At 39.2% G+C, this 12,156-nt stretch overlaps 1 protein-coding gene across 4 annotated transcripts in view; it reads left to right on the top strand.

Moving 5' to 3' along the window:
* Positions 1 to 11,160, top strand: part of LOC308551292 (integrator complex subunit 6-like) — a 52,018-nt gene extending 40,858 nt beyond the window's left edge. For 3 of the 4 annotated variants that reach the window (XM_081125756.1, XM_081125755.1, XM_081125758.1), the window contains 7 exons: positions 1,049 to 1,267; positions 2,103 to 2,226; positions 3,736 to 3,878; positions 5,515 to 5,749; positions 8,509 to 8,880; positions 9,757 to 9,850; positions 10,201 to 11,160. In XM_081125756.1, the coding sequence (XP_080981882.1) occupies positions 1,049 to 1,267; positions 2,103 to 2,226; positions 3,736 to 3,878; positions 5,515 to 5,749; positions 8,509 to 8,880; positions 9,757 to 9,850; positions 10,201 to 10,309 (1,296 nt within the window). In that variant the 3' untranslated portion in view covers positions 10,310 to 11,160. The remainder of the gene's footprint in view (positions 1 to 1,048; positions 1,268 to 2,102; positions 2,227 to 3,735; positions 3,879 to 5,514; positions 5,750 to 8,508; positions 8,881 to 9,756; positions 9,851 to 10,200) is intronic. The other variant, XM_081125757.1, reaches the window with a different exon arrangement.
* Positions 11,161 to 12,156: the final 996 nt, after the last annotated feature.

The following is a 12,156-nucleotide window of genomic DNA, read 5'->3' as shown; positions in this document are numbered from 1 at the left end:
TTATTGTTCTATTGAGTTATATATTTTTATTTGATGTTTACCTTAGGCCTTTAAGGCTGTGTCAGCAGGGTGTGGCCACAAGGAAGAATAGTGAACAGAGTTGAAACTCATGGAAGTTCTGGGGTCTTCTGGGACACATTGCTTGTATAGTTTTATACATGAGATTTCAGGACCATTTATGAAACAGACCCTTCATTTGCTCTTATCCCTTATTTCTTGAGTTAATTTGTTTTAAAAAATTAACATACTTAATTCCAATAATTAGGAAAAATTAATGAATATCTGTAATCAAACCACAAAAAATTCAAAATTATTTTGAGCTTACTGGACATTGGTGGAATTCCATCTTTTACAGAAAAATAAAAGATCATTACTAATTTAAAATAGCTCTAATTACTCATTAGTAACTATGCCACCAACAATTTTTGAACTATCTCAAATGTATGTAAATCACAACATATGCCCAATATATTGTCACAATGCACTTTCAAGCACTATTTATCGCTATGGTATTTAGCAGGAGGATTTTTTTGTTGTTGTTGTAAGAAACATTGAGCACATATTACAAATTATTTACTTGGTAATATTTATTAAATTAGGCATTAAATTTTTGGATGGTTCAATTTTAGAACTAAACAGTTGGATTTTTTTCAGATATAATACCAATCTATGTAATCTGAATTTTAGCACTAGTTTACATTTATAAATACAGAGCCCAAAATGAATATGTAGACTCGATTTTTTAGTAACAAAATGCAATTTTAAATGTCTATGAATGTAATTCTTACCCATGGTTTCCATTCCCTCCATGATTCAATCATAATTTTGAGACAAGATAAAAAATGTATTGTTATTTGTCTTCTAGCCCCCCCCTCTGTTTGCTGTGGTAGTACAGAGAAGCACAGGAAAATGTTTAATTACCCGTTTTTCTGTGATTTGCAATTGAAAATTGTTCTGTGGGGTTCTTAAAGTATTATCTTTCTTAAGTAGTAAAAATGACAGTGAGAATATAAATCTTTTAATAACATACTATGTACTTTCATTTTAGACCAAACTAGAGTCAGAACGAATTCTAGCATCAGTGGGGAAGAAACTTCCCCAAGAAATTGGAATCAAAGTGAAAAATCATTCTGGAGGTGGTGTGTCTTTGACTCACAGTAAAAATTTTAGAAAACTATTGAAAGAAATCATAGGGGAAACTTCACCAAGGCTGACAGAATTGAATACCAAAGAATTTGCTGGCTTTCAAGTAGGGCTTTTAAACAAAGTAAGTTACATAAATAGTTTGTTTGTTTGAACTTATTTGATACACTTGTGTCTTCCATATTACTTTAGTTTCATAATAATTACAATCCCATCTTGGACCTTATAGTTATTGATGGACCAGTTTAGACATTATCCTGCCAGCAGACGCCAATATGGAATTAAATGTACAAGATATGTTTAGGGGGTAATGTCTGTGAAAGATACAGGGGAGAGGGAACAGGAGTAAGCACAGAGAGCCTTCAGATTACACTGCTGACCTAGCACCTGTGACAAGAGGGGAAAAGGAAGGAGGAATGGTTATGAAGAGCCTCAGACACTGGTGTAGCTGGGAGAAACTCTTGGCCAGCCCAACACGGACCTCTGGCACCAAGATTTGCCATAGAAGAGGCCCACATTGGGCAAACTGGCCAGGGCCTAATACCTCCCACCATTCTCAGTGACTGGTGGGGGGCAGCCTGGGAAGAGCATGGCCTCAGCTCAAATGCTGCAGCAGATCCTTAAGCTCAGCTAACTACACTCCCTTCAGGATCAGCCATTGCTTCCTGGAAGGAAATCCCAGTGGTTCACCTCCATGGTGCCACAGGCATGAATCTCAGGCTTTGGTGTTTTAAATTACACACTTCAAAAATAATATTCCCAGTGGCTTTGAATGCTTTGTGGGAGTATTAGAATTCAGAACAAGGCCAGCGAGTATAGATTTTCCACTGGGAAAATTTTATGGTAGTCAATTTTAGTGAATGCTTAGTCCTTTACCATGATTTTAAGAGGGTTAAGAATTGTATTTCTATATTAAAAACCTCAAGAGTAACTGAAGTTATTTGTTTCATTTCAAATAGGATTTGAAACCTCAGACATACAGAAATGCTTATGATATTTCACGTAGAGGTCTTTTAGACCAGTTAACTAGAATGAGGTCCAATCTGCTGAAAACACACAAGTTCATTGTTGGACAAGATGAAGGTAAGTGAACACAAAAGTCATTTTTGTTGATTAGGAAAATGTCAAGCCCGATGTAAATGAAGGTTTGGGTAGGTTATTTTTGTAATGTCTAGAATCCATATTTTCACTAAATCCCTATATCTATCCAGGCACAAGTTGATTGTTCTCAGGTTTAAGGAAAAGTATACATTAATCAGTGCATGTATTACACTCCATGATTTAGCTTCTACAAGCCTCAAAATAACTCCATGAGATAGATCATATTTGATGCCCATTTTATGGATATGAGAACTGAGAGTCAGGATTTTAGTAGTTAGCACAGGGTTAGTGAGTTGGAAAGTGACAGAACCTCAGTCTGTTGGATTTCAGAAATTGCATGTTCCAAAGCTATATCACAGCCTACTGTGATGAATTTAATCCATAATTCCTCAGTTACATGAAAAGAATGAGCCAGATAGTGTCCAGGATAATTGGCAACAGAGTACAATTCCTCTATACTGCCTTTTATTCATTTTAGAGAGTGTCACTTTTCCATTTATTTATTTATTTATTTATTTATTTATTTATTTATTTATTTATTTATCTTTATTATTGAAAGTATTATAGATGTCCCCTTTTTCCCCCCATTGACCCCCTCCACCCTGCATCCACCTCACCGCCAGGCCTTCACCATACTATTGTCTGTGTCCATGGGGTTATGCATATATGCATATAAGTTCGTTGGTTAATCTCTTCCTGCCCCCTCCTCCAATTTTCCATTTAAATGCATAAATCTTAGCCTGGCCAACCTCCTGAAATCATATACTAAGTTTTGTGGGGAGGGCAGGACTTTTCTATGAAGAGAGCCTATAGATGTAATCAAATTCTCCAAGAGGGTGAGACTGACAAACCAAGGTTCTCTGGATGTTAAGAGAAAATCATGGAGCCTAAGCTCTTTGAAACACAGAGCAAATATGGTGTTTTGAGTTGAGATGGTGGTATAAGAAATGTCAGCCCATTGCCAAACCTGGTTTGAAGGGTAAAGGAGTTGTTCTTGAACTAGTGATTTGAGCTTCTAGGCAGTAGTGATGGTAGAGTGGTAATGAGTGGGATGAAGAGAGATGATTTTAGAACCTAGAATGCTGGATTCAAGCTTTTAAACTATCAGATGTCAACATACATAGTACTAAGGATACTATGATCATGTCCTCTCCAAAGGATGATACCCTTAACCTTTAAAAGACGGCATTTAAATTCCCGTAGTGGGGTCTCCCGGCCAGAGCTTTTTTGGGCATTTAAATTCAGCTCTGCAGGCATTTACTTTTTTGCCTCTATCTTATCTATTCTTTGAGTTATTTATGAAAAGTAAAAACATTTATAAAGAAAATGTATTGTTTATTATTAAAGTTATCTTTTAACATATGTTACTGATGTTAAAAAATATAAAAATTACATTTACAATTTAAATTACATTTTGCCGGGAACTAAAGTTCCCTTTCGTCCGATAAAGGTTAAGCTATATAGCATGTTTCTTTTATGGTGATTCTGCAGATTCCCTTCATAGTGTTCCAGTTGCACAAATGGGCAACTATCAGGAATATCTAAAGACATTGCCTTCTCCACTTCGAGAGATTGATCCAGATCAACCCAAAAGACTGCATACTTTTGGCAATCCATTTAAACAAGATAAGAAGGTAAGATAACTATTTCTATGTCTGCCTAAATTGTGCTTTTCTTGCTATAATTCATTTCTTCTGGGCAAGGTGAATATAAATCAGAAATTCTCCTGTTAATTTAAAAGATAAAATATGACACCAGGGTTCTTTGTGAATGGAAAGTGGGAGCCTCCTGATGCAAGATTGTTTTGGTTGAAAAAAATAATAGATGACATTTATTGAGTACCTAGTAGGGGCTGATGTTTGAAATGATCACATTTAATGTTTACAACCATTCTGCAGATGAATATTACTGTCTGTCCTTTAATAAGAAGTCAAAGTTTATGGTGGTAAAATGGTTTACCCTAAGTGAAACAGCTGATAAGAGCCAGGATTTAAAGCCATACCTTTCCAGCTGCAGAGTCTGTATTCATTCCCATTTCCACATACTAATTCATTTAATATTGAGATCACCATTTATTTCCTCTGTTTTCATTATTCAGATGTCTAGTGCTCTATCTAGATAGTGGCAAAGTACTCCTCTTGAAATATGAAGCACAAGGTGATGTTGCTTTATTTGGATTATCCTACTAGAAATCTCAATATGAGGAGTGTGTGTGTGTGTGTGTGTGTGTGTGTGTGTGTGTGTGTGTGTGTGTAAGAGAGAGAGATTGACTTGACCATTTAAGCATGAAGACAAAGGAGATTATATCTGCACTCACGGAGGAGACCATTAAGGTGCAGAACATGCAATAATCTCTTCTGTAACAAAACTGGACTGAAAGGTATTCCACTTGATCCCAATCCTCAATTAATTGGTAGTTTTTCTGAATCTTTCTGTGTCTTGGTTTCCTCATCTGCAGCACTAGGAATAATTATCACACCTAACTCACAGAGCTCTGTGGAGGACTGAGTTAGTACATCTGTACCATTTAGAACATTACCTGACATGTAGTAAATGCTCACAAATATGTTTTCCCCTTTCTGTACTGTTTTGCTTTGGAAAATGCTTTGGAAAGGTCATTTATTGTGATATTATTCAGATGATGGGAGCATATATTCTTTGGCTGTCCTTGGATGAGAACAGCTTTTAGCTAACCTTCTATACTGCTACCTTTTATCTTTTATCCATCCCCAAGAGTAAAAAGCCCTTCATCTCTGTCCAGCACCAAAGTGGACATATTTTAATCTCTGAGGTTGCTGTTAGGGGAATTACAGTTTTTGTCTGCCTGCCCTTCACCATCTGCATGCAGCATTCTGTACGGTGACGATCAGTATTTCTTAATGATGAGTGTGAGGCACAAGAGCACACAAAAAGGGATCATCTCCCTTAGCAAGGGTTGATTCTAAATGGTTTGTACTTCTTCGTAAAGTCACTGTGTGTTTATTCCCATTTTGGTTGCTGAGAGTTGCTCATTCTTCAAGCTTTCTGGTTAATCATGATTGTATTTTGCTTGATCTTGGGCAACACCTTATATTTTCCTTCCTTCCTTGTTTTACTTAGATCAGATTAAAATTGAGTAGCATTTTATGAGAACAAAGTCTGTGTGGGGGGTGATGAATATTTGGCCCATGATTAAGACCTATAATGATGATGTAATACATGATTGTATATGCATATGAAGAGTGCTTCCACTGTTGTCTTTAATGGAATGTAATCATTGATGTTTTTTAGGGAATGATGATTGATGAAGCAGATGAGTTTGTAACAGGGCCACAAAACAAAGTGAAACGTCCTGGAGAACCCAGCAACCCTATGTCATCTAAGAGAAGGCGGAGTATGTCCCCGCTGTCAAGGAAACCACAAACACCACCTACTGTAACTAACCATGTGGGCGGAAAGGGACCATCCTCAGCCTTGTGGTTCCCATCTTATCCAAACCTCATAAAACCCACTCTTGTACATACAGGTATAGAGTAGTGGTTGTGATTTCCTTATGGCTCCTAGAGGACTAAGACACTAAACAATTTTATTTTTCTTTGTATTTCTTTTGTATTCAGTTTCATTCATTAAGTAAATCAATAAGAAATCATCAGTGTGGTAGGTACAGGGGGCCCAGGGGAAGCAGAGACCCTGTTTCAAGGATCTCAATTTCTATGAGGAGGAAGAGATCCATATGTACATAGTAATTAACAAAAAATGGAGAAATGGAGAGCTATATGCGTTTGTCTTGCCAGGGCAAGGCATAATGAGGTGGAAATATTTGGCGTTGCTGCTCAAGGCAGAGTGATAAAGCAGGTTCCCAAGGCACCAGGAGCAAATGGGTTCAATAAGATGGACCTGCACTTGCTCTCGGTGTCCTCATCTCCTCTTTATGCTTTAATGCAGTGTAGTCTGGCTCTTCCTCCTCCACTCCACTGAAACAGGTCTCATCAAGGACCCCAGTGTCTCTGCACATTGCCATTATTTCTAAGCGTCATTTGACACAGTTGTTCACTCCCTCCTCCATGAAAACTTCCTTGGGTTCCCAGACACCACCAACTCCTGGGTTTTGCCTCATTTCATAATGACTGTTTTTCATCCTCTTCTCTGGATAGTGTAGGGACTCAACGCTCAATTCTGGACCCTCTCCTCTTCACTGCACTCTCTTCTAGGTGATCCCATGCAGTCTTGGGGCTTTAAATAAGATTTACATTTCAACAACTCAGATATTTATACCTCTAAACTACAACTTGCTCCCAACTCGAGTCAAATTTAACTGTGGACACAGTATCTCTACTTAGGTGACTAATAGACATATAAAACCCAGTAGGTTTTGCTTGTTTCAACTGAACTCCTGACCTCTGCTTTCTCTGGAACAGCTCTACTTGCAGCCTTCCCCAGTGCAGTTAAGGGCACCATCCAGCAGTGTGTTGGTAAAGCTGTGACAGCCGGCTTTCCATGGGTGCAGCAGTTGGGAGGGTGGAGAAGCCCTGGATCACAGTGTTTGCAGATTTCCACAGTGTAACTAATGGCAACATTGTCAATGTCATGCTATCAATATGAGGTCACTGAGCTAGGTCAGGAAGAGGCACACACAATCCACTGTCATGAGCAGTTGTGCACCGGCACCTGCACACTCTGCCACTATTTACCCAGCGGTTCAGGTGAAAAACCATAGAATCACCATGATCTCTCTCTTACTCTTCTCTCACTTCCATCCATGAGCAACTCTAGGCAACTTGATGACCCATATAATTACTGCATCCCACATTTCTCTGTCCCTTGGTCTGTGATGCCACCATCTGTCTGTCACCAAGCTACAACAATAGCTTCTTATTTGATTACCATGCCACCCATCTTCTCCTATTTCTGCCCTTCAGCCAGAGTGATCATGTCAACATGGAAATCAGATCATGCCATGTCCATCCTGAAAACTCATTATCAACTTCCTTATGCACTCACAACAGAATTTGAACTCTGAACTCTAGTCTACAAGATCTTTAGAACTTGGCCCTGCTGTCCTTTTTTTAAAAAACTGAATTTATTAGGGTGACATAGATTAAAAAAATTATATAGGTTTCAGGTGTAAATTCTATAATACATCATCTGTGTATTATATTGTGTGTTCACCACCCCAAGTCAAGTCTCCTTTCATCACCATTTATCCCCCCCTTTACCCTCTTCCTGCCATCTTCTCTTAACACATGTCCTATCTGTCTCTTTGCTCTCTCTGCCTCTGTCCCTTACTCTATGGTCCTCGCTCGAAACCCTCTAGGGGCCCTGCACTGGCCTCACCAAGCCTGGAGCTTCCTCTGTCTGTACACAGGGCTAACTCTTTGTCCTCCTCCAGGCTCTGCACAAAGGACACGTCCTCAGAAGGCCTTGCCCGACCACCCTATCCATTGAGAATCCCCCCTTCTGCTCTGTGTCACATCCCTGCTTATTTCTCCCTAACACAAATTCAAACTGTTGTTATTTCATTTGCTCATTGTGCCCTTACTGTCTGACTTCCCCATCAGAATGTAAGTCCCAGAAGGGTACAGATTGTTTCTGTCTGTCTTTTTTCTGCCCCATCTCCTGGCATGGGGCCTGGCACATCGAAGGATGAGAAAAGGAAATATGGATGTCAGCCTTGGAAATAAATTCACTTTTTTTTGAGACAGAAAACATAGACAAGGAGGATCATTTTTAAAGAATATGTTTTTATTTATTTCAGAGAGAGGAAGGGAGAAGGAGAGAGAGATAGAAACATCAATAATGAGAGAGGGTTATTGATCAGCTGCCTCCTGCATGCCCCCAACTGGGGATCGAGTCTGCAGCTCTGGCATGTGCCCTGACTGGGAATCCAACCGTAACCTCCTGGTTCATAGGTCGATGCTCAACTACTGAGCCATGCCAGCCAGGCAAGCATGACATTTTATAGGTAAATTTTAGAAATCATGACATCAAGGGAGACTTGCTGCTTTTCAGCTTGTAAAGCATAAGCTGCCAGAGATCTGAGGATGCTTATTAATTGTACTGTCTTACTTAGTTTCCATGTGAATTCATAGTGCCATGAAGAAAAGAAAGCAGTTGAGTTGTATTATCTTCCTGACCTCAATTTGAGGGGTCTCAAACTCCATCTGGTAACATCTTCTTGCTTTATGAAACAACTAATTTCCTCAGGACTGAGGAACACTGATATTTGCCTGTGGAGCTAGTATAACACACTGACCTTACAGCTCAGCTGCTTAATTTGGTTTCCAGATGCTACTGTGATTCACGATGTCCATGAGGAGAAGATGGAAAATGGCCAAATCCCACCTGATGGCTTCTTGTCAAAATCTGCTGCACCAGAGCTTATGAATATGACAGGAGATGGTGTTCCACCCAACCAGTTGGATTCTCTGTCTGATGACTTTACTAGTCTAAGGAAAGATGGCCTGATTAACAAACCTGGAAGTAATGCACTTATTGAAGGAACCAAAAACTGCAGTGTCCCTGCAGATGATCGAAATGTCTCAGTAATCTCTTTTGGAACTGTGTCAAATACATTGCAAATAACGCCTGCTATGGCACAAGGAATAAATGCTGATATAAAACATCAGTTAATGAAGGAAGTTCGAAAATTTGGACGAAGTAAGTAGTGAAAGAACATGTATGAATCACATAATGGAAGGTCCTTCTCATTGTATAATTCAGAGTAGATTCAAGCTCTCCCTTGAAGTGAATTTTGGGGAAGCATTGGGCTTTCACATAATTTAAAGTGACTCTCTTTAACCAAAAAGATCCAATATACCTTTCTCTCTTTTTCCCCCTTTCTTATCCTAATAGTTTCCTTTTGCTGCTATAACGTGTTACCACAAACTTTGTGGCTTGAAATGATATTATCTTAGAGTTATGGAAGTTGGAATTCTGAGATGATTTCCACTGGGCTGACATGGAGGTGTTGGAAGGCCAGCATTCCTTCTGGAGGGTTTGGGGAGAATCTTGTTTCCTTGCCTTTTCTAACTTCTACAGGCTGCCTGTGTTCCTTACACCATGGCCCCTTCCTGCACTTTCAAACCAGCAGTGGTAGTACTTTCTCTCATCTCTAACTTCTGCCCCCATCCTTATATCTTTCCTCTCTGATTCTAACTCGACTGCCTTCCTTTTAGAAGGATATGTGATTATTTGTGCCTATGTGCACAAACCTGGGTAATCTCCTCATCTCAAGATCCATAACCTAATTACATCTGCAAAATAAAGTCCATTTTACCATATAAGGTAACGTATTCACAGGTTTGGGGATTAGGACATGGACAGTGTTGGGGACCATTGTTCAGCCTACCACATCTGAGTGTTTACAGGCATTTCCTTATCAGATATGCACAGATGTTTTGATTTGAGTGTTTAAAATAAAAACTATATCTAACTTTCCACCCATAAAGAATAATTACTTGAGGATGTGTAAAGATTGAATTGTATTTCCCTTTCATATTTTTTACAATACTGAAGTAGTTTTAATATCTTCAGAGTATGAAAGAATTTTCATTTTGCTCGAAGGAGTGCAAGGACCTCTTGCGGTCAAGAAACAATTTGTTGAATTCACCATCAAGGAAGCTGCAAGGTGGGTGTGAAGAGGAGCTTGTTTTTTTTAAGCACTGGGGCCCAATGCAGGGCAGGGGGAGAAATAGGCTCTGCTCAAACCTGGTCCTCACTTGTAGTTGAAGCTGTCTCCAGAGGCATTTAGATATCATCTGAGTCCAACTCATTCATCCAACTCTTTGGAGCCTTGAAGGCTCACCACAGTTTGAGGTGGGCTTACGCCCTCAAGTGGCACTGTTAGTATTGCTAAACCCTATCTTTATATGTGTACACATTTCTCTTCTATGTCTATTTTCAGTTCCAATTGTACCCCACATAGTGCATTTCATATCATAGTACTTTAAGGTTAATAACATTTCTCTTTATTTTTAGGTTTAAAAGACGAGTCTTAATCCAGTACCTTGAGAAGGTACTAGAAAAAATAGATTCCTACCACCTTCTCAACAGCGTTAATCACATCAACAGCAGATCATCATGTTAATGCAAAGACCAAGGAGAAAAAAAAGGACAAGTTTTCTGTGCTTCAGGATGGAACAGGATACTGTTGAAGCTTCCTAGAATGTTGTAGCCAAGGGAATTGCTTTCCAGAAGCTAAGCAAAGGCAGTGGAAATTTTTTATGTTATGATTCCCTGGCTGTAAAAGCTGGCTTTTGCCCTAAGAATTTTCTCTGAAAGTATCAATTTGTTTTCTTTTTTCTTTTGCCAATTGAGGAAGGTTATGCTATTAATGCAGCAGGTTAAATTCAGTAAACCCTGTTGCCCCTGCCACAAGTGATAAGGGTTCAGTCATCTGGGCAATTCCAGAGTGACTAGGGCCCACCTGCAAGTGGAGTACTACTTGGTGCTCTTACTATGTCCTTTAGAAAGAATAGATGTTCAGAATCCAACTGGTAATCTTGTGTGTGCTGAACAATGTTTTCAACAATTTCCAGCTGTGCCTTTTAAACCATGACATATTCAGGACAGTTTGAATCAAAGAGTAAGAAAGCTGCTATTCAGGTAACTTATTTCTCTGTAGGAGGGGGACAGGGAGAGTCACCAAACAATCTACCTCCAACTCTCTTCTATTTTGTCTAGCGACATTATGAAGTGCACCTGAGGCTGCTCCAACCCCTGACATTTGTTCTTGCATGTGATGACAGAAAGCCTTCAGGTGGACTTGTACATTTTGTGCTTTGAAAGCACTAAAGGAAAAAATGATGTATATATTTCCTTTAATGTTTATACAAAGGTTTATATGGAGCAGTATTGTTATGTTTGTATTAATTTGCAAAAATTATGCCTACAAAGAGATTTTGACTTTGAATATATGAAATAAATCATTTTATTGATTTTCACAAGTTTATTAATGCTAGAGAAATTTCTAGTTTTGTCTTTCTTGTGATTTGTTACTTCTTTCAGAAAAAAGTGCACACGATTCAATTAAGGTGTTAACATAAGAATTCAGACTTCAAAATATCACTCACAGAACTGAATGATGTTGGTGAAGATGGTGGAGTAGGGGACTCTGGAGGTCAATCACTCTCCAGAAACACTAAAAACACTGGGTGGGAGGAACTGTCAGCATCAAGTTTACTGGACCTCTGAAAGATAGTCAAAAGTTCATAGCAACCAAGCGAATCCTGAATCAGGAGAAAAGCCAGTGAAACATGATAGAGTTTTGTGGCATTTTAAGGTATTCTTGTCCTTTCCACTCCCTGGCATAGAAGTGGAAGATGGCAGCCTGTACTCCAAGTGTGGGTTCCTGGTTCTGGAGGGAGGAGGGCAGACCTTATTCCCAAGGAATTATGTTTGTTTGAACCTGTCTGGGAGGCTCCCTGAAGGTCTGACACAAGGGGATTGATTGCTCTTGTTTCACCTAACTCCTAACTCTCTTAGGGTGGAAAGTCAACTATATGGAGAATGGTCCTCAAAAATATTGAAAGGAGAGTGAACAAGCTGCCTCTATGTATAAAAAACAGTAGACATGACAAAATCCTGGGAGGAAAACCTGGAGAGTGAGATACTTTGGAGAATAAGGGCTTTGAAATACTCCCATGTATACCTGGGTCTCTAGAAAACCATGTGCGTGTCCCTGGGCAAGACTCAGTGTCAGAATAGACCTGAGAAGACCATAAGATTTCACCTCTGCCTCATCTTTAGGCTTAGCACAGTGATGGATAGAACAACTAGTCAGAAGATCAGTAAGGAAATAGCAGACTTGAACAACACTATAAACCAATTACATCTAATAGACACCTACAGAACACCTCACCCAACAACAGCAAAGAACATTCTTCTCAAGTGCTCACAGAGTATTCTCAAGAATTGACCATATATTAAGCCACA

Source organism: Miniopterus schreibersii, assembly GCF_964146895.1.
Source record: "Miniopterus schreibersii genome assembly, chromosome: X".
In the NCBI taxonomy this organism is placed as follows: domain Eukaryota; kingdom Metazoa; phylum Chordata; class Mammalia; order Chiroptera; family Miniopteridae; genus Miniopterus; species Miniopterus schreibersii.
This window is presented reverse-complemented; position numbering and strand designations above follow the sequence as displayed.